Source organism: Astyanax mexicanus, chromosome 10, assembly GCF_023375975.1.
Source record: "Astyanax mexicanus isolate ESR-SI-001 chromosome 10, AstMex3_surface, whole genome shotgun sequence".
In the NCBI taxonomy this organism is placed as follows: domain Eukaryota; kingdom Metazoa; phylum Chordata; class Actinopteri; order Characiformes; family Acestrorhamphidae; genus Astyanax; species Astyanax mexicanus.
In genome coordinates, this window is record NC_064417.1 from 36,158,197 (window position 1) to 36,177,057 (window position 18,861).

The following is an 18,861-nucleotide window of genomic DNA, read 5'->3' on the forward strand; positions in this document are numbered from 1 at the left end:
ATAAAAAAGTTTCAAGACAAAGTCAACTTAATTTATCACAAGCAGAGTGTAACAAAGCAGTTATAATAACGTAGTGCTAAACCAATTTGTATTCGTTTATTATCACTTCTGTCTGCGTCTGCCTTCGTCTAAAATCCCACAACATGCCCCAAAATATTTCGGTTTCACTCCGGTTTCTTGGGTGAGAGTGAAACTCGGAAATGTAGTTCCTTTTGTCAGAGGATTCCCTAGGAGTTAGGCCATGGATCTGTGTCTGCGAACTACAAATCCCATGAAGCCGCGCGGCAGAATTTGTGCGCAGTTGGTTCCCGGGCCGGGCTGTTAAATGGTGGCACCGTGAGGGACATTGGATGACTTTGTGCTGTTTTTAGCCGTTCTACAGTAGCGACTCCATTCATTTAGACAGGCAGCGGTCGCCTGAACCATGGAGGCTCTTATTCCTGTTATTAACAAGCTGCAGGACGTGTTTAACACAGTGGGCGCGGATATTATCCAGCTGCCGCAGATCGCAGTGGTGGGAACGCAGGTAAGTTACGCTAACTAGCCATTGATAGGATTTTACTGGAGTTAGCCGCAGCAGGCTAACAGCAGTGAACACTGCGGTGATTTAAATACTCCCCCAGTTATTCTGTTAGCTGGTTAGTTTACATAATATAATTAACTATGCAGTGTGAATGTTTAAGTGCTAAGCTTGTATACACAAAGAGCCCTTTCTGTTTACTACACATAATGCGGCAAGCTGACGTTAGCTAGCTTGCCTACATCCTAGCCTAGCTAACAGTTAACCTAGGAAGACTTGTGTTGGCTGTCAATATGACTGTCTTAACTTTAGTCAGCTAACTTATTTGTCTTTCTGAGTAGATTGGTTCTTTTTTAAAATTCGTTTTAATTCTTGCACACTGGCAGTAGATACACCAGTACTTTTACTGTTTAGTTATTTATATGATATCCAAAATAAATGTAGCCTGGAGAAAGAATATGAAAGAGGGAAATATTAAAATAGTAAACATAGAGATAACATAACTACAATAGATGTAAGTTACACTATTCAGTATATTCTTTACAAAAAGGCTGCTAATGTTTACAGCTTTCCTATAACAAGATGATTTAATTTACCTAACCATACATATATGCGTACATTACGTTGTCAATAAATTATTTCTAAAGATAAAGATTTTTTTTCTGTACTCACTGCAGTAATGTTGCTACCTTATACATTCCCAACACAAGTCAAAGGTCCACATTTCTTAAATAGGTGATAGAACAGACATAATTTAAAGTCTATCTTCTGTGCTTTAGAGCAATTATATACTTCATATATCATATTTCTTCACTTTACTTTCGTTTTACTGTACAACAATTTAAAGTCTCAAGTGTACAATCCTTTTATAATGGTGTCAGAAAGCCATATTCATCCAAAGCTTCTACCTGAAGGAGAAGTGAAAGTTTATCCTCTTCTTCAGTCTATTATCGTAATGGGTTTAAAGGCATGTCTTATTTTGGCTAACTGGACTTTCGCTCCTCAGTTAAGAGGATATGTCTGTCTAACTAGGAACCCAAACACCGGAGCCGCTGCTCCACAAGAACAGTGAAGTGTTAGTAAGCTGTCTGGGCTGCTTAATAGCTGGATTTCTGCCAGTAAAATTGCATTTTGTGTTTTTTCTGTTGTGAAATATGAGCGCATGTGAAGCGTAAGCTGCTGAGAACAATAAAATACAAAGGTAAAAAAAGTCTGAGGCCTCAGACCTTGAGAACTACACACATAAAAATGGGCTTTTTTATGATGCTCTACAAAGGCAATAAATTGGCATTTGGACATTTTTTTGACATGTTTAGATTCCACTGATATTTAATTTTGTGATTTTTAAACTCCAGAATAGCATGAATGATTCTTTCTACTGCTCATCCTGGTCCTGTTTCAGTACTGATTTCTGTGTTTTAGTGTTTGTATTAGCTTTGAATGACCAAATATGTACATGCACATATTAGTTTCCATATTGTTGCATATCTAATTTAGCATGTTACTAAAATACAAGGTTATGTGTATTCTTTTAGTAAAATAGAGAATGTTTTCATACATCCAGCAAATATGGGACAATTGAAGTGAAAAAAACATTGATCATCTGGTTTCATTGGCACCATTTAAGGGTGTGGAGTTACATAACAGGTAGCATGTGTACATAAGAATCTGAGTGGCTGTGAAAAGAATCAAGTTTAAACCAAATGTAAAATAAACAAAAAAAAGTAGATGTTTTGTTGTCAAATTACCCCCAAAATAATAAACTGCTATAAAATATCATGATTAAAGCCAATGTATTACTTTATTTAAACACCCAAAAATGGGCTTTAGCTTAAAACAAAAATGTGTGAGGTGCGAAAATGTATGTAGAGTATATATAATTACTGCAAGAGATTGCAAACAAATTAGCAAGAGTTTATGCTAATCACCCGCAAACAGAATAACATTTGGACAGCTTACCCACTTTATTACACAATTTTTACTTCCCATTGTTAGAATAAAGGTGGTTTGTACCTCATTTGTGTGTTATTGTTGTGTGTTGTCAGCATTGGTCAGAGTGTTTTTTATGTGACTGTGATCTTCTCGTTTACAGAGCAGTGGGAAAAGCTCTGTTTTGGAGAGTCTGGTGGGCCGGGACCTCCTGCCCCGTGGGACAGGCATCGTCACCCGCAGACCGCTCATCCTGCAGCTGGTGCACGTAGACCCAGAGGACCGCAGAAAGACGAGTGATGAGAACGGTACTCTCTCCCTGCAGTCTCCCTGATCTCTCGTCTGTTATTCACGCGTGTGGGTGTGTCGTGTGCTTCTGAATGAGCCGAATGCGTCACCCTCCCATTGTCTGTCTCAGGTTAGAGCAGTAGGGGTTAGGCCAGGACTTGTGAGCAGCAACCTGTCACAACAAAAGGAATGCCGTGCTTTCACTCTGCTGTTTTTTTTAAGCTGCCCACACAGCATTAGAACAGTTTCTGAAACATTCCTCTCCTTTATCTACGGAGCCTGGGAGGGGCCGTGGATAAAAAAATAATAAAATCGAGTGAACGATGTAGCAGTTCGTGCTCACGTTTTCTTTAATTCGAGTGAACGATTTGCAATTCGTGCTCACGATTTCTTTAATTCGTGCTCACGATTTCTGTAATTCGTGCGCACGATTTCTGTAATTCGAGTGAACGATTTCTGTAATTCGTGCTCACGTTTTTATGCGCAATAAGACAAGAAGCTCGGAGGGAAAGGAGCATTTTCTCTCTTGATCTGTTACAGGGGTGCAGTAATGATAATCAGTTATCTACCTTTATAACCTGCTGTTATTAATGCACTAGTGTTACAGTTAGATGTACAGTACAGTGAGCAGATTTTGCCTGGTGGTGGAATCTCTACAGCGCGTGGGGGAGAGCCGTCCGCGGCATCGGTTCCCCCGCCGCCAGACACCTGCCGCGCGCGCAGGTCTTCACGGAGCTTATTTACCAACAATGTAGACAAATACAGTCAATTCCAGTCATGAATAAAGGAAACAAACATTTTACTGATGCAGGACAACTGTGTGTTATTAAAACCAGATCAAAACAAAGTTATAATGCAATGTGCAAATGTGTTTATTAATTTCTAAATAACATTCAGCCAGCCTCCAAGGAAATGCACACCTTCTTAAATCTGGTTACATCATTATTACTTTTATGATAGATTTAATCTATATTTTAATAATTTGTATAATAAATAAACACATAATTCAGAAAATATACATTTAAGAAGTTTATAATTATTATATTTTTTTTATTTGAAGCTTGTGGCATGTTTCTGGGCAGGACACTGTGATTTGAGAATAAGCAGATATTCAGGACATTTCATCAGATATAGAAACTTAATTATTTTAGGAAACATATTGGAATAAATTATCAAATTGATCCAAATTATTATATGAAATGCCTATTTACTAAATATCTTAATACATTGTATTAATAGTATTTTAGACCAGCTATTTTGATTTTATATAGTGTTACATATTTAAAGCAGCTCTTATATGAGCCATTCATAGACAACTGTCACACCTTGCATTAATTTTGTATTATCTTTATTAACTTTTACAGTGTACATTTGGACCTAAGTCGTATAGCTGTATATTTATATAATTATACTTCTTTACGTTATACTATTGTTGAAAATAAGAAATTATAAACAGTTCCACATTGCATTATAACTTTGTTTTGATCTGGTTTTAATAACACACAGTTATCCTGCATTAGTAATGTTTGTTTCCTTTAATCATGACTGGAATTGACTATATTTGTCTATATTGTTGGTAAATAAGCTCCGTGAAGACCTGCGCTCGCGGCCAGGGAACCCGTGCCGCGGACGGCTCTCCCCCACGCGCTGTAGAGATTCCACCACCAGGCAAAATCTGCTCACTGTACTGTACATCTAACTGTAACACTAGTGCATTAATATCAGCAGGTTATAAAGGTAGATAACTGATTATCATCACTGCACCCCTGTAACAGATCAAGAGAGAAAATGCTCCTTTCCCTCCCAGCTTATTGTCTTATTGCATAAAAACGTGAGCAGGAATTACAGAAATCGTTCACTCGAATTACAGAAATCGTGCGCACGAATTACAGAAATCGTGAGCACGAATTAAAGAAATCGTGAGCACGAATTGCAAATCGTTCACTCGAATTAAAGAAAACGTGAGCACGAACTGCTACATCGTTCACTCGATTTAATTGTTTTTTTTATCCACGGCCCCTCCCGGGCTCCGTATTTATCACAACAATAACATACAAATATCTTTGTATTATGAGCAAGACCTGACATGTTGCTGTTCTGAAGATTTGGGACGCATACAGTTGTGTTTTTGATAACTAGGGATGCACCGACCAAATCATTTAACTAAAGTCCTCACACCAAATACTGAGAACTATTTTTTTTGGAGGTTGTAATAAAAAAATGTAATAAATCAAAATTTAGTATCCTAGCAGCTGAGGGATCAGGGAGGTGGGAAATAAGGGTAGAGCTGTGAGTCCACCACTATACAAATCATAAACAAAACTCTTTCATTTGATTAGCACCACCACATGGATTAATGAAATGGTCATTTTGATAAGTCAAATTGGGGGGCATGTCTTATTGAGTTTAGACTGTCTATGTTTAAAAAAAATAATGCTGATAAATAATGACTTGTACTGATAATGTATTGCAAATAAAAACAAAACAGTACTTTGCAATATCTAGATTTTGTCCCATTTCTAGCATAAATGCTGCAATATTACTTCAAATAAACGAGTCGTGGCTCACTGTAAATGATGTCTTTCTGAAAGTTCCTTTTTTTTTATTGCAATTATCAGATTAAAAAAAATTATGGTGTAGGTGTATTCCTATTGTTAACCTCTTATTTGTACCAGGAGAAGCAAGCAGGATGTTGTTAATGTTGTCCCTGTCAGCATTTGGGTCATTGGCTTGTGCTGCTGTGGCCTCTAGAGACTGCACTGCTGTATGGAAATGCAGGCAGGCTAACCCTGTTTCCTCTGTCATCTCTCTTTAACCGCAGACCCCAATGCCTGGAAAAATGGACACCTTTACAAAGGTCTCCTTTTCCTTGTTCCTTGCCCTTCTGTTTGTGTTGAGCAGCTTTTACCTGTCCATTTTTTTGCCCCCATATTGCTTCCACTGTCATTCATTTATTTGCTAGCTTTGATTGAATCATCCCTAGACACAGTGGCTTAGCAGACACCCAACTTCAGAAAGCCCAGATGATGTGCTGTATGTACAGAGATCAGAGTTTTAAAGGGGTAGTTTGGCCTAAAATCTTTACCCAGTTATATTTTTTCTGCCAAAGCACTTGTTGGCCTGGTGCTAGAATCTTGTAATAATAATCAATTGTAATAAAAGCTTATACCCACCTATTAGTGTTGTTCTAACTGCATGCCCAAGTCCTAAATCTTCTCACCCTTTTTATGTTTATGCCATATATGATCGCCTACAAAATGCCTTCCAACATTTAGAAGAACCTGTCTCAATATCTATCTCGAGTATAAGATTAACATAACACATCCAGATGTGAATAAGACCACTGATACATTATAAGCAAGTGTGATTATTCTTGATTGATGTTTACACCACACTTTGTGTCCATTACTTGTAAGCAGTATTAGCCGTAAAGCTTCAGATCAAAAGTATGAGAGCAACTTTCAGACACCAAACATTTTTTGGCCAATAAGTTACACTTTGTATATAAAGGAAAGTGTGTAAATCAAGTTCACGGCCTACAAACTATCTCTTTAAAATGTAAAGCAAAGTAGATCTGGTTGGTAAGTAAAACCTGGAGGGTGAAATCAATGTGATGACTCTAATAGGAATCCCTACTGCCTGTCTAGAATCACCTAATAAATGTGCTAATAGACTGCTAACTGGGATTTCCCTTTAGAAGTAACCTACTTTATGTGAGTGTGCAAGTGTGTGATTTTGTAAGGGAATTAATGCCCATGCTACAATGCTTGTCCCCCATAATGCACCTGCGCTGTGCTTTGATTTTATTTTATTTGCTAAACCGATGCTGTTTATTTATTTTTCATTTGTAACCCCAGAGACAGCTATTGGCTGGTTCCTCATATCAGACCGTAAATTGATGCAGATTAAATGATTAAAGGATTCTCCTCAGATCCCTGGTTTCCTGGTCCAGTTTTGTTATTTTCTCTTCTCTAGCACAGCCAGTAGATCTTGCACAGAACTTGCTCTACTGGGATAAACTGATGTGTTAGATTAGGGAAAAATACTGGGATTGGGAACCACCGCTCTGGAGACTCAGTTTTGGATGTTGGATTGAGCACATTTTGAATGAAGAGAAGTGTACCAATAACAAGTAACATCTGTACTTATTGGTTGTGATCTTCCAGGTGTGGACGGTGAGGAATGGGGCAAATTCTTACACACCAAAAACAAGGTATCTACACTACAGTGCAGATTGTAGTATACAGCTTTGCACTAGTGAATGTTTTTCTTCCTTTTTTGTTTCTTGTAAGCTCCCTTGATAATCTGCTGAAATTCAATATAACTAGGACTTTAATCAATACATTAATCCTTAGTTGTGCACACGCTATAAACTGCATTGCTGTATGTTTGTGTGATTACTGTGTAATTACAGAGTTTAGAAGTATGTAGTGTATTTTTTTTTTTTGGTATGGACTCTTTTTATTGGCTCCTTTATCTGGAGTCCGCTCGTAAGCACACCCTTATTACAAGAGCAGAAATGGTGGATGTAGGCCTGCCCCCCTCTCTGGGGAATGTTACGGAACAGTGCTGCAGTGTGCAGTGGTACAGCTTGTTAACAAAGCCTTATCACACCTTCTACTCTATATAACTGGATTATGGTGTTTTTAATTCATTTAATTTTAGGAACAGTTAGTAATATTTTACTGCTGCCACGCAAACCCACTGTTTATTTTTGCCATAGCTTGAAATCTAGAGTAACAATTCATATTGTAACATGATTTCATGATCAGTAAAATATTTTTGTAGTATTTATAGAATGTTTGACAGACTGGATCACAGTCTTGGCCAAATGCCATAATTGTAAAATTAATAGTTCGTTTATTAGGCCTGTCACAAAAACCTATTTTTGGGATAATATATTGTCCCTGAAATGTTTGTGATGAACAATGTTGTAGTCATTTAAAATTGAGTTAATGCCACTGATATAATAATGATAATGCAATACCATAATAATAAATGACCAATTCATTTATTAAATTTATTTATTAAGAATATTTGGATATTAAATTTGTTGTTTTTAATTAATCTATTATTATTATTATTATTATCCTAAATAAATAAAATTCACTGTATGTAAATGCTAAGACAAAAACATAATGAGCTATATTGAGGTCATCTCAAATGATTGAAGTAATGTCTATAATATTGTGTGACAAGTTGATAATGTCATTATTGACACAGGCCTGCAGAGTGATCCAGATCTTAATCCCCCCTAAATCTCCAGTTCAATAAATAACTGAAATAATTGAAACTCATATTTGCTAATTTGATGCATTTATTTGTTATACTGGAACTTCATTTCATTTTCTGCAGGTACAAACATGATTTAAGTAGCACTAATTATTTTTTGTCTTTGAAGATCTACACAGATTTTGATGAAATCAGACAAGAAATTGAAGCTGAAACAGAAAGAGTTTCTGGCAACAACAAGGTATAGATTTTCTATTAACAACTAATAAAAGCCTATATAAAGATGCTGTATAATGTTTAAAGCTTGTTTACTAATCTTTTAAAATCAACTACAGGGCATTAGCGATGAGCCCATCCACTTAAAGATCTTCTCCCCTCATGTGGTTAACCTCACTCTGGTGGATCTGCCTGGTATCACCAAGGTAATGCCTCTAATAAGCATCATTATTATTATTATTATTATTATTATTATTAATCACTTCTTCTGAGCTCCATAAAATCACTGTTGAATAAACTCTGGGCTGTTCTGTGTAGGTTCCTGTTGGTGACCAGCCCAAAGACATTGAGATCCAGATTCGTGAGTTGATCCTGAAGTACATTAGCAACCCTAACTGCATTATCCTGGCAGTCACAGCTGCCAACACAGATATGGCCACCTCTGAGGCCCTTAAAGTGGCCCGGGAAGTCGACCCTGACGGTCAGTTGCTCTTTATATCTCTCTGTATTGTTATCTAAAGCAGCATTTTACTGTAATTAAGCCTTGTGTTATTGTCCTGTTAGGCCGAAGGACGTTGGCTGTAGTGACAAAGCTGGACCTGATGGACGCTGGAACAGATGCGATGGATGTGCTCATGGGCCGAGTCATTCCTGTCAAACTGGGACTCATAGGAGTTGTCAACAGGTGAACAAAGAAACCAGGAACTATTTATTTTTTCATTCTGCTATTAGTTTTTTATACAAGTTACTGTGGTCAGTAATATGCTTTGTTCCTGTTTTATTGTCATCTTCATGTTCATTTAGGAGTCAGCTAGACATCAACACCAAGAAATCCGTTGCTGATGCCATTCGTGACGAGTATGCCTTCCTCCAGAAGAAGTATCCTTCCTTAGCCAACAGAAACGGAACCAAATACTTGGCCAGAACGTTGAACAGGTAATTGTTGGCATGTTGTTTTTATGATTCTCAGTAGGGCTGCACGATATATCGTTTAAGCATCGTCATCGCAAAGTGTGCATGCACAATAGTCACATCGCAGGACATGCAATGTCATTTAAGATTAAATCAAACACGTCATGTTGCAAAGTTTTGATTCTTGATACAAGAAGTAGATACACAGCGTTCTAATGTTCGGAGTGAACAGCGCTGTCTCTGTCTCTGTGTGAAAGACAGGCTGCTGCTGCCTGAGAAGAGTGAGGGGGAGTGGGTGTAAACACAAGGTAACTGCATGGCCTTCACATAGCTGTGCACCTCAGTCTGGCACAGTTTTGCGCAGATATTTCAGTTATAGCCAAAATCTCGCTTTTAATTCCAGAAAAACGCTCATTTACATTTTAAAAGGCCTATTAAATGCCTGATTAAAGGGCAGATTATTGTTGTTTTGCTGTTTTCTTCGGATTTTGAGTGCTCGGCTGACTCTAAAGCACTGACTCAGCTCTCAGTCGGTCCGGATCTCTGATGCTGCATTGTTTGATATTGTCAAAAAAAAAAAAAAAAAAAACAATGTCCAATTTTTCCAATATCGTGCAGCCCTAATTACCAGTTTACCATTTTCTGTTCTCCATTACTGTTTATCTTTAACATGTTTTTTTCCCTGCTATGTCTGTGTTCTTTATCACAGGTTGTTAATGCACCACATCCGGGACTGCCTTCCAGAACTGAAGACCCGTATCAATGTTCTAGCTGCTCAGTACCAATCTCTACTCAGCAGCTATGGAGAGCCTGTTGATGACAAAAGCGCTACTCTTCTGCAACTCATAACCAAGTTTGCTGCTGAGTACTGCAATACTATAGAGGGAACAGCCAAATACATAGAGACAGCTGAACTGTAAGTATTTGCTGCTGAAATCATCTAGTGGGCAAATTTTCATGAGAACTGTGTAATGCTGCATAATCATCAAGTCATATTAGTGTAAAATTCTAATAATACTCTACCACCTTAGTGGCTGTTCTGTATTTCTCAGCTTGTCCAGAAATGCATGAAAAAAAGTGTGTCCTTGCTTGGTGGCTTAAAGATCAAATGACACCATGAGGTCACCATGCAAAAATACCAGTTCTCACACAATGCAGCTTTAATAATTTGCTTGTATTGCAGGTGTGGCGGTGCAAGAATTTGCTATATTTTCCATGAGACGTTTGGTAGGACGCTGGAATCAGTAGACCCCCTCGGTGGGCTCACAACCATAGATGTTCTCACAGCTATCAGAAATGCTACGGTGAGTTGATCAATAAAACCTGTCATTAAATGTAACTTAAAACCTGAAACGGAATCTGAAATGCTTTGCTGCAGAGGATGTAGGGAAATATATCTATATTGAATATTTTTGGTATCATATGTACAGTTTGGTAATTGAGTCTCTATCTGTGTTCAGGGTCCACGTCCTGCTCTGTTTGTGCCAGAGGTGTCGTTTGAGCTGCTGGTAAAGAGGCAGGTGAAGCGCCTAGAGGAGCCCAGTCTCCGCTGTGTGGAGTTGGTGCACGAGGAGATGCAGAGGATTATTCAGCACTGCAGTAACTACAGCACCCAGGTCAGTGTGTCTGTCTGCGTTTTGTGAATCGATATGATTTCCATTTTTTTATCAAATGAATTAGAACATAAAAAAAAAAAAAAAATATATATATATATATATATATATTTATTATTATTATTATTATTATTATTATTATTATTTATTTATTTATTTTTATTTTTTTTTATTTTTTTTTTTCTGGGAGTTGGAACTGACCAAAAAGTCACCAACACAAACATGTTTTACAATAAATCCAAATATGGTCAGTTTCTCTGTTTTACTATTTATACGTATATGTTTGAGTAAAACGAGCATAGGTTTTTTTCTATGAACTACTGACATGTCTCCAAAATTCCAAACAAAAATTTTGCATTTATTTGCAGAAAATGAGAAATGGTCAAACGAAAAAGATACAGAGCATAATGCATATCATATTATAATAATATAAAATATCTTCCTGAAATTCCTGAAATTTATTTTAAAAAATTGTTTTGTCGCATCTCTGAGAATATCTTTAGCATTATCGATAATCCCTTGAAATATTGTGATGTTATTTTAGGACCATATCAGTAATTTACTCAGTGACATGCATGTCCAGCTGCTAGTTGTTTGTGTTATTAACTTGATGTCTTTATTAATGTTATTATGTAGTGAGAGAATAATGATGTGAATGATACTAAATATATACATAATATTTAAATCGTATATTTACATACATTTTACATACATGGGACTGAGTAAACACCTATTCATTTATTCATTCATTCTTTTTTTTGCCCCTTTGTCTGCTTGCTTTATAAAACTGTTTTAAGGATGCCTACATGTTTTCAAAAAACGTTAGTAGAAAAAACATTTCTAAAAATTCTTCAATATTTCTGTTTTTTTTTTTTTTTTAGATCATTGTTAGGTCAGTTGAATACTTCTGCAAATGCTTAGAATTGTCATGAGATTTTTTCTTCACCTTTTTTTCAGGAATTACTGAGGTTTCCAAAGCTACACGATGCCATAGTTGAAGTGGTTACATCTCTCCTGAGAAAGCGTCTTCCTGTTACTAATGAGATGGTGGGTTTCTGTTTGTTCTTTTTATGTCCAGTACCCCAGCAGGTCACATTATGTCCTGCACTACATGTGCTAATAAACTTTATTTATGACAATGATTCTGATGCAGGTTCATAATTTGGTGGCTATTGAGTTGGCGTACATCAACACAAAGCACCCAGATTTCGCAGATGCTTGTGGACTCATGAACAACAATATTGAGGTTATATTACTGTTATTACTCTTTATACTTGTTTATTGCAATGTTATATCAGATACAGATAGGCAAGACTGAGGGTTCACATATGACTTTTTAATGTGTTCTGTACAGGAACAGAGGCGGAACCGAATGAGGGAACTTCCTTCAGCGGTACCACGTGATAAGGTAGCGTACTGAATCATCACTGAAAAAAAATCTGGATATTTTATTCTCCACCACAGGATCTGTTTTAGCTGGAACTTCACTAACATCTCTTTCTTCCTCTTGGAGATCTACCTTCCTGCTAGTTTTACCTCCATCCTGAATCTTACATATCTGATCTGGCAGGCTGTAGTGTGATAATTAAGTAGTAAGTTGTAAATGTTGGCTTGTTCAATGTGTTTCCACACACTCACACTCCCCCAACAGCACCTGTATGTCATGTTTATCTAATCCAGCTTGATTTTGTGATTAGTAGTAAGATGTTAAAAGCCAAAGTATTTGTGAAGTGCCTGTTTATTTTCAGGTTTTCATTTAAAACCTAAAGGTGAGAACATTAAAAGAGATAAAATAAGCTTATGATTTACTCTTTCTGCCTATGACAGCCACAGAAGGAAAGATGGGATAAGATGTGGAAGGTGGGGGGACACACAAGACTACAGCTCCCATAGCAATGCATTTAAATAACTACAGTTATCATAATACTCGCATATCCAACGACTTATGTTTTTTGGGTGGAACATGGGCTTGTGAAAGTGCCCTATTTACCACAGTTGTTCACATTGTGTATTTGTCACGTGACTAAACCATCACCGCCATAGTTTTTGTGTGGAAGCACTGGATCTAAACACTGCAGGAAACTGGATCTCCAGTCACAGGGATGCTATACCTCTGCTTTACTTGGTCAAGCACAGTTTGCCTTCTCCTTTTTTTTCTCTGTTTGTTAGGTAAAATGCTTCTAATATGAAACGTAGATTTAAACCTAAGGCTCCCAAATAAATCTGCCTGCTACTGCTGATACAAATGGCTCAGTCTTGCTCTGCCTCTCTCTCTGTAGTCTCTGAAGGGTCCCGGTGGGCAATCTCTGTCCCCCAGTGATCAGCCCCAGGCTGATGGTGATGCCCTCAAGGTGTGTGGCACACACAAGTTGTGTGGGCATGGCATGGCGTGGCGCTGATCCCAAACCCCCAACCTTACCCCCCTCCATACCCCTTTTCACACCCTCATGCGTTCTCTGCAGCAGCTTAACTGCATGGCCACTTTGACTACTAAGCCAAAAACAGCTTTTTATCTAGTTTTGTTTGGTTTTCTGCCAAGATACCACTCAGAGTATCTTGTTTGTTTTGTGGAAAGGAATGTATTTTAGTTTTTTTTTTTCTCTTAAACCTGTTGCGTTAGTTTGCATGCTGAACATGAGCTGATTTATGCATCATGAAAAAATGATAGCAGAGATTAACTCAAGGATACTAAATTGTTTGAGCTTATTTTTTTTTTTGTCTTTGTCAGTTTTTCTAAAATTGGCAATGTAACTAATTAGAGATTTACCTCAGTACTGCAAGTTTAGTCACACATTTTCCTCAGTAGAACTACTCAAATCATAAATGCACATTGGTAGTGCATTTTTAGTAATACATTTACCTCAGAAGTGCTACTTAAGTCACACATTGCTTGCAATTTACAGAGAAAGGCCTTTAGCCAGACTTTTAGGGAACAAATAAGCAAATGCTAAGTCTTGGTTACTTTAGCTGGAAAATAGTCAGTTTGTAAAAATAATAAACTGATCCTAAACTGATCATTCATGATGAATGCTTTGTTCTTTTAATTTGTGTGATTTAGAACATAAATGCCTTAAACTTGACATTTAATGACCCCCTTTTGGCACTCACCCCATACACCCTTTACTGTATAAACAGCTTTGATACACATTGCCATCAGGGTGGAGGTGGGTGGAGTGTAAGCCTGCCGCTGCTGCTAAAGAATAATTCTAACTTTAGAGAAAACATTGCAGTGTGACTGAAATAAATTAATCATTTTAGATTTTTTTCCCCAGAGCTGTATATAAGAGGCCACTTAAAAATGATGAGTTTCTTTGATTTTACCAAATTGAATCCCAAGCCATTAAACCAAGCTAAACTCCTTGAAATTTTGCACCAGGAGTGGAATCATGTTATCCAAAAGCAGTGTGTAAGACTGGTGGAGGAAAACATGCCAAGATGCAAGAAAACTGTGATTAAAACAGGTCTTTTGAAAGCTGGAATTTGGGGTAAATGTTGTCTGTAGTTTATAGAATAAACAACAATGTTTAATTTACTCAAACATATACCTATAAATAGCAAAATCAAAGAAACTGATTCAGAAACTGAAGTGGTCTCTTACTTTTTTCCTGGACTGTATTATTTGGACTTTTCACTTATTCAGCTGAAAAACAAAAATTATTTTTTGTTGAATTAATTATAGTTGCATCCCTACTCCAAATGTTCTTCTGGCACAGTACTAGGCTGTGTTTTAAGTTTTAGCTGCCTCTATTTCTATATTGCTTCATTCATGTGTTGTCCACCAGTTGCTCCTGTGAGTGGATTATAAAAATGAATTGGTACCGTGTGTTTTACCCTTGACCCAAACATGTGCACCTGACACATCTCAAGGCCACATAAATTCTCTCCTGCACCTGATTTATGGAAAATGCATGCCTCTGCATTCGTACTGGGTGATTTGTGAGTGGATTAATCTGGTTGTGCTTTATTTATTGTCTTCAGACTTTTGTCAACAGTCACTCACAAAACACTGCTCATATTAATCTTTAAACCTAAGGTATTCTGACTGATTAAGATGAATCAACCTCTGTTTGTTTCTTTATGTCTCATTATTTTTGTGTGTGTTTTCAGGCGGTAGGCCCACAGGGGGATCAGGAAACAGGAACAGGGAACTGGAGGGGGATGCTGAAGAAAGGAGAGGAAGGCCAGCCAGAAGATAAGTTTAAACAGCAGGGTCCTCTACCAGCCAGCCCACAGAAAGGTCATGCAGTTAACCTGCTTGATGTGGTGAGTGCATGTAACACACAAAGTCTGTTTTGGTGCATTCATTTGTTCCTCATTTCAACTGCATTTATTGCATTACAGTTGCATTATAGTTAATGTATAATTAATATTAGGTCCCATAATATATCAAAGACCAGAGAAAGAGTGCAAACATTATCGACTAATCATACAATTTATTAAAACACAACGTCAATAAATGTAGCTGACCTTGATATCCTCCATTGTGTTTCCCTGCATGTTTGTTTACATACAGATAAACGTTATGTATATTTTAGCCAGTTGCACAATGACCAGTGTATCAGTACCACTGACTCCATACACAAAGAAGCATGCAGCAAGGGAAGCAAACTATTATTAAAGTGACAGTCCATAGGTTTTTGTTGAGAATTCCACAGAGTATGCCAAAACATGCTTTTAAAACGTGCATTATGGTGTGGGTTATTCTGGTGATTTTACCATTTTTTTAGGTTTTGTTCAAGACTGGGTGTCGTGTTCTGATATCTCCATGTTCACAGTAGCTCTAGTATCAGCCCCATTAACAGCACTATGAAACAAAAACCCGTTACAGGCAAAAAAGGCCCTGGAACCTACCAGACACCTGTTTTAGAAAGAATAAGTATATGTGTCTTTGCAGGAGTGTTAACTAAAGCACATTGATTTCATTTATTATAATATTTTGCCCTCTCCCCATTTAGAAATACTTTCAATAAAAAAAATAAATTAAGGACTGCTGCTTTAATTAAACGTGCGTTCTTCTTAAAGGTATGCAATTATATTATCATTATATCAGTGCCATTAAATGGCCTTAAAATTACAAAATAATTGATCATACTAATTTTTTGGGACAGTAAAATAGAAAGTCAAAAGTTTATTATCGTGACAGGCCGACGTGCAGTTGAGCGAAATTGGTCAAGGAAATTAAAAGGACCACATTATACCAGAGATGATTATGGTATAAGGGAATATAAGTGTATAAAGTATGTAAGTGTTTTTCTAAAGCTGAACATCTTGAGAGTCAGGATGGTCAGTTAGGAAAATGGTACATTTTTCTAATGGGGATTTTAAACGTTTTGGAAATGCCAAAAATTATTTTTGAATATTTTAAAGATTATCTTTAACAACATCAGGAAAATAATATTAGTAAATGTTATTGGAGTGTGTATATATACTGGAGTGGTTACCAGTTAATTGACTGTGTTGAGATTGTATGGGTTTGAATGCAGTAAGTTATTACAAGTGTTTTTAGAATTTGTGTTAATGTTTTGGGGAAAAAATCTAGTGTATTTACCTGTAATTGGCTTAGTGTTAATCTAATTGTGAACACATGCAAACGTGTGCTTGCATGTGTTTTTCTCAGCTGCTTTGCAGGCTGCTTGCCAGCAGTGATTAGTAGTGATTTGTTTGGTCTCCTCTTTTGCAGCCTGTCCCGGTTGCCAGGAAACTCTCTGCTCGTGAGCAGAGAGACTGTGAGGTTATTGAGAGGCTCATCAAGTCCTATTTCCTCATCGTGCGCAAGAACATCCAGGACAGGTAGCTGCTCTCTAATTTTATAATGGTCACACATACACTACATGCTGTACACTGTAACATACTGACTCTCTGTACAGTACATGACCGTGACATGTAGAGGTGTATTTATTCTGCGTGTGGGTGTGTGGTGTGCAGTTGTTGTTGTTTACGTGCATTGGCTCTTTGTCTCTCAGTGTGCCAAAAGCAGTGATGCACTTCTTGGTAAACCATGTGAAGGACAGTCTGCAGAGTGAGCTGGTAGGACAGCTGTATAAATCAGCACTGCTGGACGACTTGTTGACTGAGTCGGAGGACATGGCCCAGCGCCGCAATGAGGCTGCAGATATGCTCAAGGCAAGATCATGATCTCCCCACAACACCATAATAACACCATAGCAGAGCTCCAAGATATTATCTGAGATTCTAAAAACCTTTGAGTTTTTTAACACTGTGTATTTTAGAACATTTTTGTGTCTGCATCTTAATAGTCTATATGCCAGGAAATACCAATTTGAAGTACCAAAGTACCTTAAACCTGTACTCAAATAAAAGGATTGTTATTTTATAAAAACAATGACTTATTTTATAATAATGTAAATGTAATGAAAAATGTTGATATTTGAGTAAAATTACAGCGGGTCAAAAAAATGTAAATAGCTTACGGGAACAACAGATATTTTGACCCTGTTCCTTTAAGGTTGTCACAATACCAGAATTTAATTCTGTTATCACAATACTCAACATGTAATTATACTCCAAATTATTCTTCCTATAATCAGTGTTTGGAAGGCTGACTCTTGTGTAGAAATAAAATCAGCATTTCACAGCTTTATTTACATATTTATTATAATGCACATGTATTATAATTACATATTATTATAATGCAAACATTATTATTGTTTTACTTTGTATAACTTAGTTTTGTAAATATTGATAGTTAGTGTTTTTATAATAATATTAGAAATATAAGTAATATTTATAATACTCTACATGCAGCTTCTATCTGCATGAAAACATACATTTTCAAAGCACTACTATGTAAATATGTACTAAAAACATGTGGCAGTAATTGACAGTTGATTTACTGTAATGTCAGCATTTAGTACTGTGTGCCTCTAAAACCAATTAATATTACATAAGAAAATATCTGTCTATTTGTGGGGGGCGGGGGTTCTTCAGCGGGCTAAGCGCTGCCACTATGATCAGTAGATCCCCAGTTTGAATCCTGTTTATGTAGCCTGCCATCGACTACCGGAGCCCTGAGAGAGCACAGTTGTCCTTGCTCTTTCTGGGTGGGCAGATGGCGCTCTCTCCCAAAATCACTCCATAGGGTGATGTCAATCAGTACAAGGCATCTGTGAGCTAATGTATCGGAACCAAGACGCTGCGCTTTCCTCCGAGTGCACTGTGATCCTATTTAGCAATTCTGCATGAGGAGCAGTTGGAAAAGAGGCAGTGGCTGTCTTCACATGTATCGCAGGAGGCATGTGTTAGTCTTCACCCTCCTGGTGTTGGGGCATCACTAGTTATAGAGGGGGTTGGGTAATTGGTCATGTGAACTAAGGAGAAAATTGGAAGTGTTTTATTTGTCTACTAATTGCTGTGTATTTATTCATCACCATGTGTGTCCGCAGGCCTTGCAGAAAGCCAGTCAGGTTATTGCTGAGATCCGGGAAACACACCTGTGGTGAGGGTCCCTGCGTGCTGCACAGCTCCCCCATCGCCCTGCCCACTGTCTGCGCTCAGTCCTGCCTCGCAGACCTCTCAGACAGCCAACTTGAAAATGCACTGGTGTCAGTTTGTGTGTGAATATATAGTTTTATTATGTTACATGCCGTGGACTCTCATTGAAGTACACTGAGGGCAGCACATATCATCCTGTCACACCCGCACACCGTCCTCTAGAGTAGCGTCTCAGAAATCTCCAGTATATTCAGTATACAACCACGTTAGCCTCATTTCTGTGTGCGGCCTACCAAGCGATGTGTGTCCCAGATGTAGCTTCGATTAAAGGTAGTGATGTAAAAAGAGCTGCTGAATTCTGTGTTTCCTGGGTGTCTGGTTTGATGAAAAGAATGTGGAAGATGGATGTTGCTTCCATTAATAAAAAAATATTTTACTGCTATATAATTGTGAGGAGAGAAAGTTTGGCATTTGTTGCTTTTTAGATTTGATTGGTTTTAATAGACTGAGTTGCCACTCTTGAAGGTATAATAGCTGTGTATGGTACACCTATGTCACTGTTTAGCTAAGAACAGTAAACCAACCAAAAATCAGGGTGATTGAAATTATTTCAGCAGCATCAGATGCCTTTAATGTAGTGAACCTATGCTTTTAAACATAAAGGTGCTTCACGTTTTTTTGGCTCTATACAGGAGAGTT

General features: G+C 37.4%; 1 protein-coding gene across 4 annotated transcripts; it reads left to right on the forward strand.

The window, feature by feature from the left end:
* Nucleotides 1-285: 285 nt before the first annotated feature.
* dnm1l (dynamin 1-like) lies at nucleotides 286-18,510 on the forward strand. 4 transcript variants are annotated; one of them, XM_007252848.4, is made up of 20 exons: nucleotides 286-526; nucleotides 2,613-2,757; nucleotides 5,559-5,594; nucleotides 6,904-6,950; nucleotides 8,139-8,210; nucleotides 8,305-8,391; nucleotides 8,504-8,666; nucleotides 8,750-8,870; nucleotides 8,990-9,121; nucleotides 9,807-10,013; nucleotides 10,281-10,401; nucleotides 10,558-10,713; nucleotides 11,668-11,757; nucleotides 11,864-11,956; nucleotides 12,065-12,118; nucleotides 12,990-13,061; nucleotides 14,818-14,973; nucleotides 16,391-16,500; nucleotides 16,674-16,833; nucleotides 18,114-18,510. In XM_007252848.4, the coding sequence occupies exons 1-20, from the start codon at nucleotides 425-427 to the stop codon at nucleotides 18,168-18,170; spliced, it is 2,181 nt and encodes a 726-aa protein (XP_007252910.3). In that variant the 5' UTR covers nucleotides 286-424; the 3' UTR covers nucleotides 18,171-18,510. The 4 variants fall into 4 exon arrangements, with proteins under 4 accessions (XP_007252910.3, XP_007252912.3, XP_007252911.3 ...); XM_007252850.4 differs by lacking the exon at nucleotides 12,990-13,061; XM_007252849.4 differs by lacking the exon at nucleotides 5,559-5,594.
* The last annotated feature ends 351 nt before the right edge of the window (nucleotides 18,511-18,861 follow it).

What these genes read in the sequence shown, in the direction of transcription:
- dnm1l (XM_007252848.4), top strand. Translation starts at nt 425, where the DNA reads ATGGAGGCTCTTATTCCTGTTATTAACAAGCTGCAGGACGTGTTTAAC. An exon ending in TCATGAACAACAATATTGAG is followed by an intron (nt 11,957 to 12,064) that starts GTTATATTACTG and finishes TGTTCTGTACAG; the next exon opens with GAACAGAGGCGGAACCGAAT. An exon ending in CAGTTAACCTGCTTGATGTG is followed by an intron (nt 14,974 to 16,390) that starts GTGAGTGCATGT and finishes CCTCTTTTGCAG; the next exon opens with CCTGTCCCGGTTGCCAGGAA.